This window comes from Dermacentor albipictus, chromosome 2, assembly GCF_038994185.2.
Source record: "Dermacentor albipictus isolate Rhodes 1998 colony chromosome 2, USDA_Dalb.pri_finalv2, whole genome shotgun sequence".
NCBI classification, from domain to species: domain Eukaryota; kingdom Metazoa; phylum Arthropoda; class Arachnida; order Ixodida; family Ixodidae; genus Dermacentor; species Dermacentor albipictus.
In genome coordinates, this window is record NC_091822.1 from 156,254,583 (window position 1) to 156,280,347 (window position 25,765).

Genomic DNA, 25,765 nt, shown 5'->3' on the forward strand with positions numbered 1-25,765 from the left:
ATTCGTGCCAACTGATTTTAACATATATTATTCTGTTGCCGCCTCCTAAAGGCGCGTCATACTATGGAAGCGCGCTGCACGGTATAACAAACGAAGCAGTCACACATCTCTCAACATTTCATAAGAAGCCAACAAACACTGACACCAAAGACAACATATGGGAAATTACTTGGGACACTTACTGCACATTACTGGGGACACTCCCAGGGTTCTACTAGGACACATCAATACCCAAGAAAGTGGATCGGAAAACAGCGCCGCGGTAGCTCAATTGGTAGAGCATCGCACGCGAAATGCGAAAATTGTGAGTTCGGTTCCCACCTGCGGCAAGTTGTTTTTTCATCCACTTTAATTTCCATTATTTATCTTTCTTTGTTTCATTTATTAAGCACAAGTAATTTCCCCTATGTTGTCTTTGGTGTCAGTGTTTGTTGGCTTCTTATGATATGACTAATAAAAATCGGGCCCCTCGGTTAGCCCCCTTTCTTCTCGTTTATCTCTCGACATTGGCATTCGCAGTACTAGTTGCTCAAACAAGAAAATCCGCTTCAAGGCTTTTGAAACGCGTTTGAAAACGCCAAAGCGATAACGCGTCACAAAAACGTCAAAAGAGCGGCACATGGAGATACGATGTTTGCATATCATATCGGGGCTTTAGACGCGGACACCGAAAAGGGAACTTAATTCATAGCATCGATTGAGAAGGTGTGTCCGCGGTGCGTTGGTAAATACTCTGCGACGGTTAAAATAAGACATTGGCTCTCAAGGTATGTGGCAACAAGGCACATGTGGCGTGTAGCGCATGCGTCAATTACAAGCACTCTCTTCTATACTGCTCGCATGGTTTCTTATGACTCAAACACGATGGCAGCGTCTTCACTGCAAAAAGCGAACGCGCTCACAGTGTCGAATTAATTTTGGCATGCTGAGACGCTGACGTGGTACTGAATGACAGTGGCGAGGCGGAAAACACCGCAGTCGCAGACGACACTGTTGCCAGCGACGACGTCGAAGTCACCGGCGTCGCAGACGGCCTCGACTGAGCAGACGACGACGAGGCAGCAGACGACGCCGGTACAGTGCGCGGCATCGGTGTAGCAGACGACGTCGGCAGGATTGAAGGCACAGGCATGGATGCGGAATTGGTGCTTTGGCCACCGCCGACGAGTCCCGGTAGAAAGAACGGTGACATCACAGGTGCCGTAGACGCGTTCAGGTACGGCGAAGGGACGTACGGACGGCACGATCCAGCCGTCGCCGAAGGAGGTGCGGAAGGGTAGTACAGCTGTTGAGCTAGGTTGTACAGCGGCGAGTACCAGTCCAGACCGGTCGAGTAGGCACCGCGCAAACCGAAGAGGGACTGAGACGGCGTCGAGCAGGTGTACGGAGCGTACGTTGGCGGCAAAGACGGAGCCGTATTCACGTCGTATCCGCTCAGTGACGGGCCCATGCTCGTCAAGCGCTGGTGAAATGACGTCGCAGTGCTACACGTCGTGGGCGAGTTGTTATATGTTTCGGGGCTTTCGGTCGTGGACGACTGTCGCGCTGCGCTGTTGTGACCTGCAAGGAGCGAAAAAAAAAAAAAAGGTAAGGCTTTTGGTGGCGCCAAAGTTTTTTGCAATATTACACTGCCCTGCTATAAGCAACTGACTTCAAACCGCTAGGTCGAACTGGCTTTGCAACCCGGGCTGGTGGTTTGAGCTTGTCCGTAAAGACATTACATTTTTTTTTACGCAATGCCGGAGAAACAGATGAGCCCGGTAGCGTAGGTGGCGCTACCTTCTCACAACTGAAATCAACTACAGCAGAGGCATAGCTATAATCACAACAACCATGCTCTACGCACTGCTGGTGCAAAATCGCCATCATTAGCATACGGGCAGATGATTGGCATATCGCGGATTTTCTTCCGTATTTCCCACTACTTGGAGAACAATAACGCGACTCAAAAAGTCTATAACGCGTTGCTGAAAAAAACATGCAGTCTCACAAGGCGGCGCTGCTGCGGCCATCGATGTTTCTAGTGTTCCGGTATTGCGTGAAACATACTATGTCTACGGGCAGGCTAATAATAATAAACTCTCTATTAAGGTCGTGATCAGCAGCGGAGTGTCTCGGGCATTGAAACGCCACGGCGAGCCACTCATCGACTTTCGCGTGCACCTGCTGACCGTGAGGTCGCCAGTTAAGATTCCTGGCTGGTTTGTATGGAAGCGTATCGCCTAAAGAACTGTGTGGTGGAGATTTCATTTCAACATTGAATAAATGCAGATGGCGAAATTAACACAAACTCGACACCATTGCAAAATCGCTTACAGTGGAGTAGCAGTTCCGTAACGTGAAATACCGTACGTTGCAGTTTATAAGCTTCATCAAGCTTATACTGGTGGCAAACTAAGTCTAATGCATCGCTGGAATAGATATGTATGTACATAATATTTTTATGGTGGGAGGGCAGCGGGCAACTAAGCATGGGAACTAAGTTTACTAATGATGAAATAACGAAGAAGTTCGTTCTCAAGTTCTGCTTAAAGACATACAGCTTGCAAATTCAACGACGTTGATAAGAAGATATATCAAGAGGCTCAGAGCATAAAAAAAAAGAAAAAATGAGAAAGGTGGCGCCACTAATTAGCTGGTCACGTATCTGGTAAGCTGGCATTCGATGAACGGCAATACGCCTGCGAACAAGCCAAAGTCGACATGCTAAAGCTCGCTAATAGGCAGTTTTAGGTTGTCTCTATACGTATTACCAATCACGAATAAGTGTTACTGGGGGGTTGTGTAGTAGCAGCAACGCTGGTAGCTAGCCATATCTTGTGGCACAAAGGTAACTTAACACCTGGTGTAAAGAATCGGTAGCGACATGATCGTTAACCTGTACTGATTTTGTCGATTTCTCTTGGACGAAGAAGATGGTGAAGAAGAAGAAAAAAATTTGCGGTGATGCTTTGTTCTCATCGCCATGAATACTTGCTCAACACGAAAATAATTCCAACCGCACTGTGGTGGAACAAAGAGTCACTATATGTCGCTGCCAACTTTCGCTACTGCCGTCCACGGCTTCGCCATAATGCGGTAACCCATGAACAGTAAGAAGCTTGCGGACAAGCAAAAAAATATATATCCTAATAACCAGATTGAGAGTAGTTAAGACGCACTAGCGTACATGTGTATTGGCAGACATATGCCACAACAGGAGTGGCGAGGAGAGAGCATTGGAGATTGGAATAAGCTAGGAGAGAGCATTGTGCCACGCAACAAGCCTCGGCAAGCCAGCTCTCCGTGAAGCCACTCCCTTCGCTATTTCCCTCGAAATGTCAGTCCGACACGTGACCTCCGAGCCTTAGTGTATTGGCCGAGAATAGTTGGTTCCCGGTAGCTTTTCTTTTTCTTTTAAATCTGTGCGCACTTGTTCGACTGCTCTGCCATGGTTTTGCCTGTAGAGCTATAAAAAAAACATATCGCGCGCTCTGACGTGGCGATCACGTGCTGGGCCACCCTTTCGGTTTCATTCGTGTTGCACATTGCTCCCTCCTACTTCTTTCTTACATCCATGCTTCGCATTGAAAATAATAGTTACGAAAGTATCTTTGTGTCGACGTTGCTACTGACAGCTCTACTTCAGCATGTGCAAGCGGAGTACGGTCGGCGGTTCGGCGGTAAGTGTTTGCCGCGCTGTGCATAAACGTTATGTCGCAATATGTCACCGCCAGTGCTACTGCTCGCGCACTACGCATTTTGGCATACGTTTACGCTACTACCGCATCACCGCTATGCTAAAACTGTACGATGATTTATCACAACTGCAGAGACGGCCATATTCCCCCCAGGTCACTGGATATCGCCAATTCTTTTTTTTTATCTCTAGAGAGAAGAGAGAAAGAAGTTTAATGACACGAAATGCCGAGAGATGGGCCTGAGGTATATTCCTCTAGCCAGCTACTCGGCATTGGGGGAAGGGGAAGAGGGAAAGAAAGAGGGAAGAAAGAGGTGCATGATGGGTGACGATGACGATAGAAGGAAGATGTAGAACATATGGCAAGCAGTTTGGCACGCTCAAAGTCTGCAGTCCAGGCCCGTAATGTTTAAAAAGTTCACTAATGCCTTGATGGCCTTGAAACTCGACTGATCGTCTGGCCAAGAGCCTAAAATAACATCCTCCGACAACGGTGCGCTGTCGAGACGCGTAAGGTCCTTGACCAACCTATCACGTTCTTCCACAAACTTAGGGCAGTCACAAAGCACATGACCTATAGTCTCGGTCACATTGCACACCTCACAGTGTGGAGACTCGGTGCGTCTATTATCTCTAGAATCTTTCCTTATCTTCGTGAGCAGGCTTCTCTCAACCTCACGAGGACAGATTACACGATCTGAAAGCTCCAAGCTGACACTCCCATTCCTCAGCTTCAATTACACCTTCTCTCGGAAAGCGTGCTTTGTCGCATAAAGACCTATGCTGCGGCGAAGTGGCGTTCAACAGCGATCTACGCGTGCGCATTCACTTGGGCGCATGTTTGCGTGTGCGTGTGTGTGTTAGTGTGTGCGCGTGCGTGCACTTGTTTGTACGTGTACGTGCTTGACCGGTGCCCGAGTGGTCGTTTGTGATCAAGCGGCAAGTTACAATTCGCTAAATGCTCCATTTTCCAGCAACGGCAGCGCCTTCAACTGGAAAGTGCTCAGCGTCGCACATAAATCAACGTTCACGGCAGTACGACTAAAAAAAGACGTTGAACGCTTACCGTTCGTGTCTTCGTCGGACGCTGATTCTTCCGCCATCAAACGCTTGAGAGCATTTCTAAAGATGAAATAAAAAAAGAACAGAAGAAAGTGGTTGCAAGTTAGTGCGCTATGTCAACGAAACACAACAGTTATGTCTACACACAGAATATAAAACGGAACAGTGAATATCTACAGTGTTAGCTGCATTAAATAGCTGCTTGATGTGCAGTCTTGCTGGGTATCCGTAGGCATTACCCATATATCGCATAGCACACCGGTACTATGCTAGACGAAAATTGCAATACCTCGGAGAAAGATTAAAACAGAATAAAAATGTCGACACCCACCACAACGTTCTGGACAAGCTTATACAACGGATTGTATTACCATACAAACTGTATTTGCTGGCATCGTTAGGCTGAGGCACAATTGAGCAATAAAAGCTGATTTTAAAAAATCTTTAATGAATCATGATTCACGGTCACCCGAATATTTAATTGATCAATGTCACAGCCCTACGCTCCGCTCCGTCTAATATGTAGCAGGTAACGCTGCGAAAGGTCCTCAAGTAGTCCGGTCATAGAAGTATCACTGCGCGCGTTTCGCAGGGCAGTTGCATCTATTCTACTAAGCTTTCTTCGAGGAAAATATACTAAATACAACACTGCTACAATTTGTGGACGTACGGCTCGTCAAATCAGGTATTTTTGTGCATCTTTCTTTGTGCATCTTTGTGCATCTTTGTGCATCTTTGTGCACCTTTGCGCTTCCAAATGAAACGTACTCTGTTTTGGTCGTGAGCGCGATCAGTGCGCTGTGGCCGTCGTTCGCAAAATATGTGTCACTCCGATATTTCGATGACAAAAAGGTCAAGATCGGCGACCCCTTCCAGGTAATTACTACGCCACACTTTGGCACACAAAATGTATCAGATTTAATTCCACATCGAATTACGTCAGCATACCTATACCTTTCTTTTATTTGTAGCGCAATATTTTTGTTCGTCAACGCGAGCTGTGAACGAAGCATCTCAAGCCTTCCCAGTTTCACTCGCTGGCGACCGTTACAAAGGCTAATTTCCCCTCAATGTTAAGCTTGGGTTGGCAACGTCGCCCTTGGGCTCTGCTATAGGATGACATTGATCTCAAGTAAAATTTAAAAAAGGCGTACTGCGTGTGCATGTTAGCGGTACAGAATTGCCTGAGGTATAGAAGCGAAAACAACGTCACCGGCCTCAAATCCTACATGCGGGAAATTTTTTTGTAAGTACGCACGATTGTAACGTTAATGCCGGCTCGTCGCAAGCACTTGCGGTGCTTTACCTCTCGACCCTGTAAACCCCGCATTCATAAACGAACCTCGACTAAAAGTACTTCCTCCACCTCTACCGAGCTGAGCACAGTGCAGTGCCCCTTGACTGAAGGAGGCACTCAAGGATCACTGTCGTGCGTCATTAAAAATTTAAGGAAGGTTAAAACTGCGCGAAAAAGAAAGCAGTACAAGCCGAAGGAACAGAAGATCCACCACAAGCGCAATACACCACCGCGCTTGTGGTGTGTTGTGTGTTCCTTCCGCTTGTCCTCGTTTTTTTGTTGTTTTTTTGGCGCAGTTTGAACCTTCCTTGAAGCATGAACCAACTGGCCAGCGAGAACGTCCTACTGTAAAGTTATTGAAACGCAGTGAGCACTTATGTCGTGGGGCGGCGTTGCAATCTAATATGCCGAGCTGAGGTGGAGTTTGAGTGGAGGAAAGTTTCTAGAATACGGGAGTGTCTACCGTCGCTTTGGAAAGTTTCTGTCCTACGAACTAAATGAATGAATGAATGAATGAATGAATGAATGAATGAATGACAACACAAGTTTCATTCCTTGAACAGCATTCCGCTGTTTCGTCTACTGTTTCATTGATTCAATGAATGAATGAATGAATGAATGAATGAATGAATGAATGAATGAATGAATGAATGAATGAATGAATGAATGAATGAACATCGTGAGTTCGTCGCGCAGAATTTTTCTTACCTCCTGTCAGTGTTGCTGCAGAACGATCTAGCGTACGGATTGTTCTGTATTTTCAGCGCAATTATCTGAAAAACAACAATTATGAGTACGATTAGTTTCACATTCCGATGACAGCCTTGTACATATGTTATAGCGGCCACCTAAGCAATGCGCCTGAGCGGCGAATAACGCCGCTTTTTCACCAAGTCGAGGCCTCACTGCGCTTAAAGAAGCATTTTTTTGTTAAGTGATGACACTACCAACAGCTAGTGTTAGGATGCTAACATTTTATTGCGTCGGGCTTATTTGCCCCTAGAAAGACACGCAACTATCTAAGCGCAACAACAACGGCGCGCACAATAATCGTCCGTCGTCGAAACCAAAGTTGCGGGTTGCAAGAACGCGTCCGCTGTATACAGACGTCTCCCGTGCCTTCGTGAATGTACGAGAGTATGCGTGCAGTGCTTGTGCATATCGATTAGACAATTATCTTTTTCGCTATAGAATTGGCAGCAACAATAAAGGAATTCCAAATATGGCAGAATACAACAGGCAGGCCTGGCGCCGAGCGATACCTCCATAACAACGATTATCCTGAAAAAAAAAAAAACGGTCACGGGCACAGAACAAAAGCAAAGTGCGCGCGACAATATCCTGTCCTTGATAGTACCCGCCTCTTCAAGAAATCCAGCTTGTGAGAGGCAAGAATTGCGCCATATGCCATAATTAAATTAAATCCTGGGGTTCTACGTACCAAAGTCACGACCTGATTACGATGCACATACTATCTCCCACAGGAGATGAGAAAGAACAGTGTGAACAGTGTCTGCGATACCGCGAAGTCCCGTGTCTGCAATTGAAGCTAACTGCCAGCAGCTCTTGAAACCTTGAGCAGGCTTTCCAAAATCTGCTGTCCATTGCATGCCATACCGATGTTCACCCCATGTTATATATGTTCACTTCAACTGCGGCTGCGAGAAGACGATCAGGCACCTACCACATCTGCGACTGCACTCGCTGCAGAGAGCATAGAAATTGACTCTCGATCGTGGTATAAGATAGATTTACCGGTTGAGGTACGGAAGCTCTATGCTGCAAGAGGCGCTTCAGAACACGGAACAGTTTACAGAAGTTTAGTGAACCGCCTCTCGAGAGCTCCGCTTCACGTAGATCCTAACGTGCGTTGGACCTGCGTTCTCGTAACTTCCCCCTCTCTTTAACGCGTATCATATCTGCTTGCATCGTCTTTAAGTTTCCTGTAGGCCCTGCCCCGGTTAAGGGTAGCCGACCGGTTTTACCCTCGCTAAACTCCCGGTCGTTCCCTCTTTTCTTTTTCCGCCTCCTCTTCACCTACAGGTAGTACGACCCGCCGTGGTTGTTCAGTGGCTATGGTGTTAGGCTGCTGAGCACGAGGTCGCGGGATCGAATCCCGGCCACGGCGGCCGCATTTCGATGGGGGCGAAATGCGAAAACACCCGTGTACTTAGATTTAGGTGCACGGTTAAGAACCCCAGGTGTTCGAAATTTCCGGAGTCCCCCACTACGGCGTGCCTCATAATGAGAAAGTGGTTTTGGCACGTAAAACCCCATAATTTAATTTAATTTTACAGGTAGTACGTTTCATCGTCCGCCTGTGGCGGAGATTGTTTGCGAATCTCTGGCACCTGGCGGCCTCGTCCACGATCGTCGGTTATGGCTCTTAGCAGCTGCCGCTGCGTGACGCACGTACAGTCGGGCGCAAAATTTTGCGAGACGCGGGAATCGCGAAAGAGCCGAATTTCCGCGAAGCCTGCGCACGTAGCCTCTAATTAAAAGCGTTGATCCGTAGCAGTCCTTGCGAACTACACTGCGATCCGTCAAAAATTAGAAGTGCGCCACGCCTTAACGGAGCAGAAATCCGCGTTTGTCGCGAAGCCCGTGCCGCTTAAACTTTTGCGGGTGACTGTATACGTCGCGTGACGTCAGAATTGCGATCGCGCGCAGGACAGGGTGGTCCTCGCCCTCCACCAGCCGGCGCTGCGAAAGCGTGATGGCGGTTGTGTGTTGACCCCCACCGCGTCGCTACACTGTAAAATAATTTACACCCTTAAAAGTGAAAAAGGGTGTAAATGTGTCTATAACTCACACCCTTAGGGTGTTATCTATGTATTGGACACCCTGAGGGTGTGAGTTATAGACACAATTACACCATTTTTAACTTTTTAGGGTGTAAGTTATTTTACAGTGTACTGCGTCCGACTGCAACTTCAGCCGCGCTGTATGCGGGCGCGGTTCCGCGCGATATGCAGACTGCGCGCGCACAGTCTCTCCTTCCTTCTCACCTGCTCGTTCTGGTAGGAGGTGACCGAGATGAACCCGGTCTCCGGGAACACGAACGTCTTGAAGCGCCGGTAGTCGAGCTGCTGCACGTCACTGCCGGCGAAAACGTGCACCCGCGGCACGTACTTGCGCATCGACTGCAGCATCATCTGCAACGAACGAGTACGGTAGTTGTTGTTGTTGTTGTTGTTGTTGTCCTGAGTGGGCGTGGCACATACCCACAGTGGAGGATTGGCCAAGAATCGGCTGGTTCGATTAGGTGCCTAAAAATAATAATGATAACAAGGGAGCTAACAATTTGAGCGTTGGAGTACGGTACTGCACGGTCAGGCACTACGGAGCGTTCTTTCTCTTTCTTTATCGAACGAGTTATACACGACATTCGAGGTGTTGAAAAAAAGAGAGAACCTCTGCGTTGTTTATTTCGGAGCGCGTCTTTCTATCGTGCACTCTCCTCCGCCCCTTTACCCCAATACAGAACGTGGAGATTTTTTTTAAAACAGGTTGAGGAGACTAAGGCATGCAGGTAAGTAAAGCTTACGAGTAGAAACCGGCGTGAAAGCTCGTTGGCGACTGCATTTTGGTTGAGCGTTCGATTACTGGCAGCAGTGGCCGCCTTCCAGCAGAAAAAAGCTGAATGAAAACACACACAGACAGACAGACAGAGAGAGAGAGAGAGAGAGAGAGTAGAAGAAGAAACAAAAAAATTCCGACGATTACGATACTCGGTAATGCAAAATTTGAGCGCAGCTCGATACGTGTTTTCATTTCGCGATATATTAGGGCAAAGAATTAGAGACCGAAATCACCGCACCGACTGGCGGTGGGACCAGTGCCGTCAGCGCCTTCGCAGGGGAAGGGTGCAGTCTGGGAACGCTGGCACGACGAGCGGTATCGGAGCCAGCGGTGGAAGAAGAAGAGGAAGAAGAAGAGGAAGAAGAAGAGGAAGAAGAAGAAGGAGAAGGAGAAGAAGAGGAAGAAGAAGAAGAAGAAGAAGATCGGCCTGGGACGATCGCGAAGGCGGTACAGAGCCGCACAGTTTCTACGCAGCGTTGTCTGCTACGTGGAAATTAGCGGGAAACGCGGCAAGCTCTTGAAAGACACTTCAGTCCATAGTCTGAAAACGTGAGCTGTCGCGAGGAGAGAACACGAGAAACTGCCACATGACACACGCACGTGCCAAACGTCTCAAAAGAAAGTCGACTTTGGCCGGTGCTACAGGTGTCTGTTAGCTACTGGCAAAACTCTAGTCTGAGTACTTCAAATATGCACTGTTCCAGGGTGAGTACTCTAAAGACACGTCGAATGTTCGCGGTATTTCTAAGGGGATCCACCAGGGAAAACCATCTAGTCGCGTAATTAGTAGTCTCCTGCGGCGGGTTGCGCGCTGCGGTGTGAACCCCTTTCTTGAGCACGGTCTGTCAGCTTCGCTTGGAAATAGTACTACCATATGCTATTGCCACGACAGACCAAATGCCAGGAAGAACACAGGTGTTCTTAAAGTACGTTGATTTGGCTTGTAAAATTATGTGGGTATACGGTTATCTCTTGACCATTTGAGTCACATTACTCAAAAGAGGTTTTGACGCATGACATCTGCGACTCTGTCCTACCACAACTAGTCTTAAAAGTATATGTCCTTAAAACAGCAAATAAAACACCTGATTCGGCAGGCATTAAAAAGTTATCTTTAATTTGGATATACGGGGACGCTACCCCAAAAAAGTCATTTTTCGTACATCTTGCGGTGTACGTTGTTTATTATGCAAGAGGGATGAAACGATTGAGCACATGATACCCCTTGAATGATGAAAGGCCGTCTTTCTTCGGGGTGCGATTCCAGGGAACGATTAAAAAAGAAAGGAACACGCTTCACCTTGAAGGAATCTATTTATCTGCTTGAGAAACAGACAACGGCACGCCTTTCGACATTACTATGTTACTTTGCCTACTAAGCATATGGAAGTGCAGAATTGCCGTTTAAACACGCGGAAGTTTACGGGAACTTAGCACGGGAGCATTTCAAGGAGAGCGCCAGAAAATGAATGCCGAAGAGCGGAAGACACATTGGTGCGTGCCACGTTGAAAGAATTTTCAGCTCGTGTCGCCAGCCGAGCACTCTAGCTGACGTTCTTTAAGACATGACATTTGCCCATCTTGTTTCTTGAAGCGTGCTTAATCCTAAAAACGTCCTTGTTATGTATAATTAAACTGGTAATAAATAAAATAAAGAAAACGTGATCGTGGCCTAATGGTTAGAGCATAAGACTACTGTGCTCGAAATAAACATTTCGATTCCATTGTAGGCCATGCATTTCTTTGATTATCGATATCCAACATGAGGCGAGAAAGGACTCTGCCAAGACATTTGCCGCAAAGTGCGTCGAGTAAGGCATAGAATGCTTCGCGCGAAAAAAAAAAGAAAAAGACATTCGGCAGATCCCAGGCTCTGTGGGAATACATTTGCACGTAGCTGGCTATCCATCTCCATTTGGGTTTCTTCAAAGGGTTACCGGATGAACCAACGGGCTTGTCTAAAGCAACACAAGCAGTTATGTTTGAAGCGAGCCTGTGTTGACGACAGAAGCAAGACGATGAATACGATGGCGGTATAACAGCGACGACATTAAGAAAGTGTTTTCTTTTATTAACTCCGGAACGAAACGGTTCAACCTGTGCGATCCCTAAGGCGGTGCAGTGTCTCGCAGCGTCTTCGAAGCCTTCTGCTACGAGGAAAAAGACTCGGGAATGTGGGCCGATACCGAAGGCGAGGGCGCAGATTAACACAACGTCCCAAAACGTTAGCGGCGACGAGGCGAGAACGGCACACACTGACACGCTCCCCGTTCGTGCCGCGATGAATTAAAGTCTGGCGGCCGAATGGAAGCTAGCGCTCTGCTATGTAGCTCGTGCTATGTGGGATGGGAGGTACACGTGGCAGTGAGTGAGTGAGTGAATAAACTTTATTGTAGGTCCGGCGAGGACCCGAACTCGTCGCGCACCCGGCTAGTCCCACGTCGGGACCGGCAGGTCTAGCCCACCGGCCCGGTCGCGGGCACGCCGGACAGCCAGGATTTGCTTTTCTAGAGCGGGGCTACGCAGAAGCGAGTCCCACTCCTCCTTGATCAACTTGGGGTATGTCGACCCGCACTCCCAGAGCATGTGAGGTAGAGTGGAGGTCTGGCCGCAGGACGGCGCAGGCGTCGTCGCGATACACGTCGGGGTAAGCCTCGTGGAGAGCGGTCAGACACGGATATGTGTTGGTCTGTAGGAGCCTAAGCGAAACGGCTTGCGCCCTATTCAACTTGGGGTGAGGGGGTGGAAAGACCCTTCTAGACATGTAGAAATATTTAGTAATCTCGTTGTGAGTAGCGGGAGCGTCCCTGTGACCGTAGAGAGGAGGGGAGTCAGTGCTCCTTATAGAGGAAGCGCGGTCGGTGAGGTCACGCGCAGCCTCGTGGGTGGTGTCAACGAAGTGTAATACACTCGAACGCCTCTGCAAACGAAGTGCCTGGAGCCTCCGAAACCCTTGGCTACGCAGGTCACTTCGTTGTATATGTCGCGCACCGCATGCACAGCTCAGAAAACTTCGCTGAGTCATTCCGTTGTCACAGAGGTTATTCAGTTCTAGCAGCGTTCGTTGTAGAGGTGTTCTACTGTAGTTGACGAATGTATGTTTCAGGAAGAGACCCCCGCCATTTACGCTTATAGAGCCGAGGCGTACACGCGCAAGCGTACACGTAGTGGCTCAAGACCATGGCAGTTACTCTGGTTAGCTCTGTAGGCTTCAGAAAAATACTTTTTCGCTATCTGTTCAGCGAGAAAATCTGAGCACTCTTCGCAAACTGCTTCGGTAGCAGCGAAAGCCTCTTAGCTCAACATCTCCCATGCAAAGCCCTAAAGGAGCGAGAACGCGATCTTGAAGATCCTATTTGGCGAGAACGCGCTTTTCTGAGTGCCGAAAAAAAAAAAAACTGGCTGTGGCTTGGCTAAGGTTAAGCCCAGGATGCGAAGCATACTAGCCTTTATTTTAACGCGACAGCGTTAAGGAGCTCGTGTCGCAGAAAAGCCGGTGTCGTCGGCGTCGGCTCAGGCGTGCGGCGCTTGCTCAGGCGCACATTTCGTTGTCGCGCCGAACGCTGCGTTGCTCGACGCTCACCGCGTCCGATGCGGGGCGCGTAGTCGCTGCGCCGTAGCAAAGCCACCTAGAAACAGTCTCTGTAGCACGCCGCAACCTTCGCTTCTCATTCCAACGAGCAGCTCTGTCTCCAGGAGGCATCTCACCTCGTGAGTGTCTAGCAGAGGCAAGCGCAGCTGCTTATATACCACCGCGACGCCGCGAGCGACGGCGCGAGTTGGAGCCCCGTTTCTCCTCTGTCGTGACGTCACGGTGTCACGTGGTATTGAAGGCGACACCGCCGCGCCTGAGGAGCTGGGTTGAGCTCTCGTTATATGCTTCGCATAAAAAGAACGCTCGGTGCTCTTCCACTCTCTGAAGAAGGATTACCAGCGAAGCTCTTATGTTGGCCCCTCCATGCCGAACTGCACCTCCACCGCGGGTCGGCCCGGCATTGCACTGTCTCTGGGATCGGCCCTCGTTTGGGGATTTTTGTGTCTACACGCGGACACGATCCTGGGGGAACTGGCCCTTGTCACCTTCAGTGTACGCTGTAATATTGGTTACGTCTTTGCGTTTCCTAATGAATAATTAATTAATGACGACGACGAACGCGGGAGCAGTGGCAAGAGCGCGATGGTACCGAGGGGCGCCAACTAGCCAGCTGTGAAACAAGACGGCGACATCGGAGGCAATCCTCAGGATGATAGTTTTATGTCAACACGCGGAGACGATCCCGGGAGGAACTAGCCCTTAAGAGCTTCGCTGTAAAAAAACACAGCATCGACGACTACCCTCATTTGGAAGAAAAAAATCGCATTACTTGAATGCCATCGTGTCGGCGTGATGTTGTTTTTGTTGTGATACTTGCAGTGAGCGAAGTTGACGTCATGAAGGGTACGTTGAAGATGGACACTATCCGGTTGGCCCTCGGGGCACATACGCAGTCACACATACCCCGTGACCCCATGGGTGTATCCACCCGCTTCGTTTTGACTGCAGTAGCGAGTAACCAAGACCTCGAGGAGCACAATGCACGAGACTGACGCAGTGGCCGCGTCGCGGTAAAAGCTTGTCCTCCCTGCGTGGAGGGAGCCTAACCGACTCTGCAGGCATATTTATTAAAGTAGTTCTCTCTCTCTCTCTCTCTCTCTCTCTCTCTCTCTCTCATGATCTTCGGTATCGGCGTCACGAGAACGAGCGGATATGCGGCTGCATACCAATCACGGAAATCGGGGTTGAACTCGACAAGAATGCTTCGGAATAGATAAATAAATAAAGAATATTAATGAAGAAAAATAATGGGGAAAGAGATCCGAGTTCTCATCTCGTTGTATTGAGATTCCAATTTATTGTTGTTGTTGTTGTTCCTGCCATAACCACTTATACGGAGTAAACTTTAAACTCGTAGAGCGAACCTGGGTTATGTGGGGCCGGCATATACGCATGCTTAAAGAGCGTCTTAGAAACACCGCTCCCTCCCCTTGCTCCACTCGCACTTGCGTCTTTACTTGCAACCAGGGCGCATCCATCCGCAGCACAGTTTCGACAAAAATATTACGTCATCATTCCTTGAGGTTTTTAAGCGCTGGAGAAACCAAGGTGAAAAGCCGAGCACAGGGTACAAACGCGCACAGCTCAAAGAAACACACGACTGCACACAAGCCCGCAGGCGTGCATGGAGGCACTCGCGCTGTATGAAGATGGAAGACCAGCGAAGCCGTATTGCTCAATAGCTATAATAAGTTCTTTACGTTGGTTATGCTATATTGGTTGAATAAAGGCGCAAGCACCTAACTTCGTTCAATGTTTCCTGTATTTGAAATTTTCTATATTTTTTATTGTTAAAATTTTAATATATTCCTTTTTTGTTCTTTCCTTATTTTTTTCATTTGCTTACTTTTTCTTTTACTTTGTACATATGCACGGACGTTTCGACACGCATCGTCATAGACTAGCGTTTCGCCAACAGCGTTCATCCCTCCGGAGCAATTTTTTTTTTTTTGTCAACATCCCGGGCACATTTTTTTTTTTTCCAGCTGTGGAAGACGACGACGCGCGAGCCACTGCTGATGATGATATTTTTTTGCACAACGGAGCCGGTTGTGGAAGAAGACGACGACGACGAACGTGCGAGTTGTGGCACGGCCGCGTTCTCGCGGTTGGCGCCGAGAAATGTTTAGCGCGAAAGCCGTCAAGGAGACCGCGCGGGGCAGAGAAACCGGCGTCGTTCGTCCCGTATCGACGTTAGACGTCGCTTCGGCAAAAATAATTTCAAACCAAATTCCGAACCACGCATGCCCAACCGCGTCTCTACCGCCAAAGTTGCTCATACCTTGTCTTTCATTCTTTACGAAGTTATGCCTCGGAATTTTGAGAACGGCAGGCCACAAACAGATTTAATGAAAAGAAAACGAAAAAAAAAAACACCGACAGCGCATGTTCGTTATGTTAGCTCTTCTCAGACTGAAATGTGAAAATTACGCTTCCTCGCACGTTCCAATTACAAATCCGAAGCTCTCCTTTCTGCCAGCTCGTGTGTGCGTCGTACTCTGCAAATTTTCCGACGCAATCTCGAGAACTCCGGCTAGTTCAATAACCTAGAACTAACTGAACTAACTAGAACTGACTAACTAGCCGATGGCCTGGAAGAGAGAGGAGTATACACAGCGCACTCACTCTCAGCACGCGTGCGCGCGTGCGTGCTTGCGCGTGTCCTCACAAAACAAGTGAGGGTCGCTCGCCTTCTGCGCAGTGTTGCTCTTCTGGTTGGTGAGTTTGACGGCGCCGAAGTTGACGGGCCTCGCCATCCACTGGGAGCCGAGGCAGGGCCCGTTCTCGTGCAGGAACGGCCTGCCATCGCCGCCCACGCAGTCCTCGGGCGAGCAGTCGTTGGCCGCCTCGACGGGGAGCCAGCAGTTGCCCAGGAAGCGGTAGCGGAAGTTGTCCGTCGGCACCAGGTCCAGCAGCAGCATGTAGTAGCAGCTGTGCTCCATGCCGCTCACGCTCACTTGCATCACCGGGAACATGCGCCTGCCAGGAGGAAAGAGAAAGAAAGAAAGAAAGAAAGAAAGAAGGAAAGAAAGAAAAAAGAAAGAAAGAAAGAAAGAAAGAAAGAAAGAAAGAAAGAAAGAAAGAAAGAAAGAAAGAAAGAAAGAAAGAAAGAAAGAAAGAAAGGGAAAGAATGAACATTTGTCCACGGTTATACCAAATCGAAAGAGACGGGTCTTCTTGTCAAAACGTTGACTCTAGTCTGAGACATCCTTTGTTCGACCACTATTGATCGATCGATCGATCGATCAAGCAATCAATTGTTCATCCTTATGCGGCATTAATGGATTTACAAATACAAGGATTTACTAATCTTTTCCAAAGTTCTCGATTTTGTGAGAAAAACTTAACATTGTGTTGACTGGTCGTCTTACTATTGAGAAGTGTGACCTCATCAATTCAATTCAACCTTATATTCATCTTTAGTGTCTGTTTAACACTCTCTCGCGATAAAAAGAAGAACAAGAAAGAAATAGCGCGACGAGTCAGCTTTGTAGAGCAAGGAGGAAACCACAAGGAGGGATCATTGCGTAGCAAAATTGAGATCAAGAAAGGTCGGTCCAACACGTGACCACATTGCGGTATGTTTTGCATAGTGTCTACCGCCACCGACGCTATACAGCTGCACGCGCTCGGCGCAGGCTCTTCGGAAAGAGAGAACGGGCGCGCAAGCAACGTGCCGTATGGGCACGTTATGCTACCAGGGCAATAAGTGTGCACGTTGCAGCGCACTACCATAGCAAGACTGATGTTCACAGAAAGATGGAGGCTCGAAATGATGAGCCGTACGATTGAACAAGGAGTGTCGCTAGAGAGGCGTCCTCCTTACCGATAATGATCATGATGATTTATAGCATGCCATTTGAAACGGGGCGCTGACACCGGGGAGGGGGGCACCTGCAGGCCTGCTTAACTTAATCGGGTATTCGGCACGTGTTATTCGTTGCAGCATTTTTGTATACATCTCCGTTATCTTTCCTTTTTATTTTTTTTCTTCCTCAAAAACTTATCTGTCTCCCTCGTTTACCGCCAGCTATGCCTGTAACACATCCGGTCGCATCAACCTCTTCCCTGCTTTTTTTTTTTCGCCAATACTCCAGGCGTCTCTTGCTCACCTAGACAGCTCACAGGTTCATGCTTCCGTCCACTTTAAACCCAAGCGCTTCTGGAAGGTGTACGTTACCCTACGGATCTCGCTGGGTGGTGGATCCCTTCGCATTCCAATTAGAATACGCTGAGAGAGTTGGCCCCAGTGACACTCGATCGTTGTCCAACTACTGGTCCTCACAACCAACGACCCAATTTGTACATGTGTATCGTGAGAAAGATCTGCTAGGGAGTAGACGACCAAGTGTGACTTGATTAAAACCTGTCAGGAAACGAACGACAAGAAGAGCGGGGAGGGATTCGAACTAGGGGCCCAAATTTCGTTAGTCACAACATTACGAAGCCAACAAATGAGAGAGAGAGAGAGAGAGAGAGAGAGAGAGAGAGAGAGAGAGAGAGAGAAAAGTGGAGGGAAGACAGTAAGGTTAGCCAGTGTAAGTACCGGTTAGCTACCCTGTGCTGATCCAACAAATAAAGAAGTCAAGGAAAGCGTATAGGAGCGTATTTTGCTGTTTTAATTGAAGTAGTAGAAATGATAAGGTAAAAGGAAATGGCAGCGGACGAAAATATGCCTAACGGCAAACAAGCACTATGGACTTTTCTGAGATATTAAATGAAGAAAAAAAGAAAGCGAAGGAGATGGATTCGCGGAGAGTTGGCTTGCGAAGGCTGGTTCGGTGACGTAATGCCTCCCTCCTATAGCTTATTTCATTTTTTTCTCCAAGGTCAACCTTACGAAGGCGAGTACGGTTGATACACGCGTGATTTTGAGCGCTGCAAGGAGTTTTCGGCTTAGGAGGCGCGACGAAACGATGTCCCCTTAGTCGGCATTGCGAACAAACTGAGAGCATGTCATTATTTTAACAATTACAGTCGCCTCACAGTGTTGTTTCCTGAACTATGGGAAAGGAAAGCTGTGGCGACAACGTTGGGCAAACAACTCTTCGCCGAGTATTTCGCACGTTACACACGTTACATTCAGCCATTGCTGCCGCGAGCAAATCGTATCGCAAAAAGGTTTCAGTAGCCTGCTGACGTCAGAAAAGGACCCAGCAGGGGAATTTTAAGCAGAAGACCCAGTAGAAAGTCCTTTGAAAGGATACCGAGACATTTTTGAAGTCGTAAAATCTCTACACGCTTTCTCCCATGAAAATGGATCACAGTCAACGAGTACGAAGGTCGGGAAACATTTAAATTTTAATTCTATCCTAAATCTTTTCGCCTTAGAAGTCCGCCATACAGCCTCATCGACATTATCGTGACGTCAATAACTTCGCGCCGCACTAAAGCTAGGTATGACGACGTTGCTCGTGAATTATTTAAATATGAATGCTACACGTGTTTTCTTTTTCTTCTTTCTTCTTTTTTTTCCCTGGCTGGCTAGTGCGTGACAGCCGCTGAGATTTCATGAACGGAGCGAGCCTGTTTTTCATAAAGTCATGTGACACCCAGATGATAGACGTCAAGCATCTCCTGTGCATCGAAACTTCTTCGTAAAAAAAAAAAAGTTAAATTAGCGAAAAAACATACAGGGCGTTCTGGTGCATTTCAGTATTATTTTGAGGGTTTATAGAGTGCTTGAACCTCCACTTAACGCTTAAGAACGACAAGTCCAAAATATCGTGTCAGTACTTCCTTCAACGCATAACTTGCGATAACCGCAACATGCGAGGTGTGTCCGAATAGCAGCTGCTAGAGAAGGTTACGTGTTCTGCGATGTTTGCTGAACGCGCTGGAGTGTCGACTCACTCGTATGTAAAGCTAGCGCGCCCACGTGATCGTTGTATACGCCGCCTCGGTGCGGCGCCAGAGGTCGGAACGACGACGCATGCATTGTACAGGTATACGGACGATTGCCGGGGTCGTCGAGCGCAGGATTGTCGGGGAGGAAAGATAAATGCGAAGGCGGCAACCGGTCTCCGCAAATGGCAGCCAACGACAAAGGACGCGCTGGAAAAACGACTGCGAAATCACCCGTCTCATTTGGGCTCCGGTAGCCGCCAGGCTACGGCGACGCGAGAGAACGTGAAAATGGACGCGAAGCGGAGAAAACAAGCAGAAGTGAAAGAAAAAAAGCCAAACCCAAACAGAAGAAAGACTAAAACTCGCTCCGCCTCGGGACGGAAGAGAGGCACGCGAGTGGAGAAGCCGAAAGCTTTCGTTGCGGTCGTTTTACAGACGCCGACACCTTTTTGTTTAACTCCGCTTCCTCCCCATTCTTCGGGATCCATTTGCAGCCCTCCCCAATCGCCCCACGGACGAGACGCGACACAAGCCGGCTCGAACGGTGCGTCGTCTGCTGCACAAACAAGCTACTGCATCGTCTGCCGTTGTCGACTGCTTCGTCTTCTGCCCTCTTCTCGCATGGCTTTTTGCCGTCATCGATATACAGAGACGAAAAAGACACGCGTCGGGGGACATTCAACTCTTCACAAAGGCCCAAGTGTCGCGGGGGTCTTGGGGATGAGCCGTAAAAGTGGCGGTGTCTCGCCGCCGCGGGCTTTTCGAGAACTGACGCCGAGCGTCGAACGAGCTGCTCCGCACGTGCCTGCGTTGACGACGGGGTTGCCCCGGGCTTCTCGCCCGCGTTTTCACGGTTCGTGTCGCCGAGGTGTCCGGGTCCCGTCGTTGCATTGTTTGAGCGCGTTGCCGCGTTCGCACTTGATCGAAGAGGACGGGCGTGTCACGTATACGCGCCACGCCGGCGGAGTGCTTGTGATCAGCGTTTTGGAGACTTTTGTCGTCGGTGGGTAACGAATACCCGAATTGTTTTTTTTTTCTTTTTTGATGTTGTTACGTAGATTTAGGTGCCACGTTAAAGAACCCCAGGTGGTGTAAATTTCCGGAGTCTCCCACTACGGCGTGTCTCGTAATCGGATAGCGCTCTTGGCACGTAAAACCCCGTAATGTAATTTTTGTTTAATTGGTTACTCCTTTTTCTTTGCGCGTACAAGTCTGATTGCAATCGATCGATCAATAAATCAACGAGTCAGTAAGTCGGTCAGTCAGTGTGCTGAAAGCCGCACTAGTTGTGGGCACCCAACCACGCGACCAATGAGACCTCCTTCGGTTTATGTCCGTATATGCCTCACACTCGGACGTCCCTCAGAGAGGCGCTCACCTGCCGGGCCTGGTGATGATCATCTCGTTGCCGATGGCGTAGAACTTGCTCCAGAGGTCGCGGTTCTCCAGCGTCACTTGGACGCCGGCCAGGGCCGCGCACGGCACCTGCGCGTGGAGGACCACCGGCTGCGGGGGCGTGGCCTCCAACCACGGCTGGAAGCTGGACGATGTCGCCGGGTGGACGCCGCCGCACGTGGATGGCAACTGCCCGGGAAACATGAGCTGCCCGTTCGCCTTGCCCTCGGCCTTCATCGCGGCTGCGCAGGGTGAACAGGTATACCATGTGGTTGAGAGAATCGAGTGCATCGTTAGAATGGGCTAGTGAGTATACAGCCGACGAGGGGGATTAGAGCTGCATTATAGACTTATAGACACACACACACAAACGCTGGACGGAGAGACGAAGGGAAGCATTACGAAGCCAACAAATAAGAGAGAGAGAGAGAGAGAGAGAGAGAGAGAGAGAGGCGGGAGGGAGGGACAAATGGGGAGGAAAGACAGGGAGGTTAGCCAGTGTAAGTACCGGTTAGCTACCCTGTGCTGATCCAACAAATAAAGAAGTCAAGGAAAGCGTACAGGAGCGTATTTTGCTGTTTTAGTTGAAGTAGTAGAAATGATAAGGTAAAAGGAAATGGCAGCGGACGAAAGTATGCCTAACGGCAAACAAGCACTATGGACTTTTCTGAGATATTAAAGAAGAAAAAAAGAAAGCGAAGGAGACGGATTCGCGGAGAGTTGGCTGCTCGTTCGCCTTGCCCTCGGCCTTCATCGTGGCTGCGCAGGGTGAACAGATAGTCTATATGGTTGAGGGAATTGAGTGCATCGTCAGAATGGGCTAGTTAGTATGCAGCCGACGAGGGGGATTAGAGCTGCATTATAGACACACACACGAACACTGGACGGAGAGACGAAGGGAAGCGCTACCTACAACTGTTTAGCAGCAGGTACATATATATCCATGTGGTCACGCATGCGCACAAAACGTATGCGTTACTATCAATCACACGCTGACGGATGTATACGTCAAAGACGGGCAACGGCGTACCAACCATTTTTTGATTGGAGGGGGCAAGCCTCCACTCCCTGCATCCTTCCCCCTCTCCCTCAATATATATATATATATATATATATATATATATATATATATATATATATATATATATATATATATATATATATATATATATATATATATATATATATATATATATAATGCCAGCTGTCCATCGCTTCGCGCTTGCCTTTTGGTAAACACGCTTGTAGCAGTGCTACAAGCTTCTGCACGGTGCATGAATTATCTTTTCAGTTGGAAACAACTTTACAGGGCACATTACGAGAGAAAAAAGGAAATGCGCCGATTACGGCACTGGAATGACGACAGCTGTCGACGTCATATTGTTGTTCGGCATGCCCGTCAGAATAAGAAAGGCGGTGGTGTAGCTTTGCTTTTGCGTTCAGATTTTAACTTCAAGGTTCGACCAGGTCATCCCATGGAATGTAGAATCGGTTTGGTGCAAGTTGCTAGTGCGTAAGCAGAATTTAATAAATTGTGGTCATTATCACCCCCCCCCCCCCCCCTGATAGCCGTAGTGACTTGTTCGATAATATTTCGCCTTTTCTACGTGACTGTAGCCTCGACACCTTTAGCTTAAACGTTCCTGGTGACCTTAAGGTTCCCGACGAGGGTGGCGATATGGGCTTGTTGGTCGGTCATCATTGAAAGGTATCTGTATGTCTTCGTATATCTGAAAGGTATCTGTCTTCGTCTTCAACTTCATCATCTTTTCTTCTTGTGTATTTCTTTTGTGGCGCTATACAGATACCTTTCAATGATTAAGGTTCCCGGTATTCACTGGCCTTCCCTTACATATTCCGCCACTATAGTGCCTCTATTTGTAGACTTAACTACGTTTTCTTTGACCCATAACCTGATGCAATTAGTTGATGAGAATACTCGGCAGAACTCCATACTTGACTTAGTGTTTATCAGTGACAGTCTTGTTCATTTAGGTTTTAACTAAGATAACCCGGAGGAATCTCGGATCATATATACAGTTCTCGTACACATTAATTATCCTATCCCACATGAACGCTTTAGCGATTCCATATCTCATGATTTTAACGAGGCTCACGATACGTCTATCATTGATACTCAGGCAGATAACTTTGATTATTTTTTTTTTCACTCAGTACCGAATGTCAAGTAGACAGTCTTGTTGATTGTTTTGAGCCGTTAGTAAAATCTTGCATCAATAATTACGTTCCACTTAAAAAAAAAAGGTTAAATAATAAACGTCCTTGGATTAACCGGGATATCTTGCACCTGTCATGCCGTGTAGGTGGACTACGTAAGTCAAAGCATTCTAATCCTGCGGTTCGCGTTCATTTTGAAAAGGCCAAGGAGGAACTTCGTACTCGTACTAAACATGCTAAAGACTTCTGTTTTTCATTGCAGCTTCCTCTACTACTTAAATCAAATCCTCGCAGGTTCTGGACATCAATTTTACCTAGTGCAATGTGCAGTACTTCTTTCAAGATTAACGACGCTATTACTAACGACCCCACAGAAGTTTCGAATACTTTTAACTCGTACTTCCAATATGTTTTCTCTATCGATAACTATGTAGTTCCAAATTGTAGTTATGATGCACAAACTAATAAATTAGGCGATATCGTAATACGTTCTAATGGTGTCTTAAACCTAATCTTGAATCTCGACCTAAAAAACTGTACCAGTTCAGATGGTATCCCGAATTCTTTCCTTGTAAGGTAGTCCCTATGGACCCCAGCTCAGTACGTTACCGTAATCTTCCAGAAACCCTTAAACTGGTGTAGTACCAACTAAATGGAAAACAGCCAAAGTCCTGCCTTTGCATAATTCAGGTTATAAACAACTTCTCTCTAATTACAGGTCGATATCTCTCACACCCCAGTCATGCAAGATGTTAGAGCACATTATTCACAAACATATAATCGAATTCCTTAACTCTAATGATGTTCTAGTGTATGCCCAGCATGGTTTACGTCGTGGTCATAGCACTATAACGCAATTAGTCGATCTTGTTCGTGATATCGCTTCCAACCCAGACACAGGTAATCAAGTCGATGCCATCTTTATTGACTTCTCTAAAGCTTTCGACTCTTTGATTCATACTAAACTACTGGTGAAATCAAACGCCATGTTCAATAATCCCTGTCTTGTTTCTTGGATAGCCAGTTCGTTACCGCTCAGAATTTGTTTCTTTTAACTCAGTGAAATCAACTCCCGTCGACGTTACGTCAGGCGTTCCTCAGGGATCCGTATTAGGCCCTTTATTATTTTATGCGAAGCATATTACGAGAGCTCAACCCAGCTCCTCAGGCGCGGCGGTGTCGCCATGAAATCACGTGACACCGTGACGTCACGACAGAGGAGAAGTGGCTTTGGCTCAACTCTTGCAAGACGGGCTGGGTGGGAATCGAACCAGGGTCTCCGGAGTGTGGGACGGAGACGCTACCACTGAGCCACGAGTACAACGCTTCAAAGCGGTACAAAAGCGCCTCTAGTGAATGCGGTGTGGCCTTAGAAACGCGCTGTTTCTAAGGCGTGCGTCTCTTGCTCAGGCGCACATTTCGTTGCCGCGCCGAACGCTGCTTTGCTCGACGCTCACCGCGTCCAATGCGGGGCGCGTAGTCAATGCCCTGTAGCCCATTGTCTTACACCCCTTGGCGGGTCGACGGGAACGCTGTCGCGTTCCACTCTTGAAGGCGAAGAAGTAATGCATGAGTTGTTTCTTCGTCTAGCCGAACCAAATATAGCCAAGCAACAGCAGTTCACCAGGCTAAACAGTGGTTCAACAACTAAAATAAAGGCTAGTATGCTTCGCATCCTGGGCTTAACCTTACCTAAGCCACAGCCATTTTTTAATATACATTAATGATTTACCTCGTAGCACTTCAACTCAAATCAGCTTGTATGTAGATGACTTCGTGGTATACGAATCCATTACCTCCATTGATGACCCTTATGTTGCCCAAACCCTTATGTCTTTCTGCGCTTGGTGCAAAACGTGGCAAATGAACATCAATTGTAGTAAAATAGTCGTGATGTAATTTACCAATAGACAGAGCCCCGCCTCGTTCGATTATTCTATGGATGGCATTCAACTTAATAGAGTGTCTCAATATAGGTACTTAGGTGCCACGCTAACAGAACATCTTTCATGGTATAATTATATTGAATATGTAAACGAGAAAGCACTAAAAGAATAAGTTATTTGCGCCGCACTCTAGCTAAGACCCCCCCGCGATATTAAACTGCAAATTTATAAAACATTAATTTGCCCTATTCTAGAATATGCATCTGTCGTTTGGTTCCCCTTCAAACAATGCGAAACAAGCTCACTCAATAACGTTCAACGAAAATCTATCCGTTTCATTTGCCAAAATTACAGCCGCGATATTTCAGCAACACAGGTTCAACAATCTTTGAACATTGAGCCATTACTTTCACCTTATCACATTGAAGCCTTAAAACATTTAGATGCAATTAATACCTCCACCTCTGCTCTTTCTGACAGTAACTATATCACATTTACTAACGCAAGTTGTACCCTTAGCTCCCACGCCTTGAACATAACACCTATTTATTCCCGTACTAACACATTCAAGTACAGTTGTTTTTTTTTTCCACGTACGATAGAGCTTTGGAATTCCCTACCCGGTAACACACGTTCACTATAAGTAAAATATCTTATAGCTACCACCGGTAAGCACCTCGCTAACATGTAAGGCGCTTGCTTTTTGATCATTCATCTTTCTGTGTATATTTGTGTTTCTACTGTGGCAGTGTATAGTAATGTATAATGTTCCCACTTATGCTATAGCCCTATATTTGGCTGCAGCATATCTAAATAAATAAATAAATAAATAAATAAATAAATAAATAAATAAATAAATAAATAAATAAAATGATTAAATGAGTATGACAACAATGAGATGACGATGCAGAAATTGTGGCGACAAAATGATGACGATGGCGTGGCAGCGAAGGAACGATTACGATGAAACGAAGGCTACGAAAATGACATCCACGGCGCGATGGGGACGGCGTGTTATAGAGATGGGGCTCACGTCCACGCTTGCATACATCAGCGGCCTCGCTCCGCACCATATCCGGTGCCGATTCGCACTATATACCAGAGACCGGCCAATTATTCGAAGCAACCGGCAGTCGGCATCCCAAAAACTGGAGGGAAGAGGCACAAAAAGTTTCGCTTAACAAGCAAATACGAACGTTCGGCGGCTCACCAGCGGAAGTTCCGGGATCTCCAATTATCCCCCG

General features: G+C 47.6%; 1 protein-coding gene across 1 annotated transcript; it reads right to left on the bottom strand.

Moving 5' to 3' along the window:
• Window positions 1–473: 473 nt before the first annotated feature.
• LOC135915523 (T-box transcription factor TBX6-like) lies at window positions 474–20,694 on the bottom strand. The gene is made up of 6 exons (XM_065448639.1): window positions 20,441–20,694; window positions 15,906–16,194; window positions 9,047–9,241; window positions 6,747–6,811; window positions 4,746–4,801; window positions 474–1,560 (listed from the first exon to the last, which is right to left on the bottom strand). The coding sequence occupies exons 1-6, from the start codon at window positions 20,692–20,694 to the stop codon at window positions 899–901; spliced, it is 1,521 nt and encodes a 506-aa protein (XP_065304711.1). The 3' UTR covers window positions 474–898.
• Window positions 20,695–25,765: the final 5,071 nt, after the last annotated feature.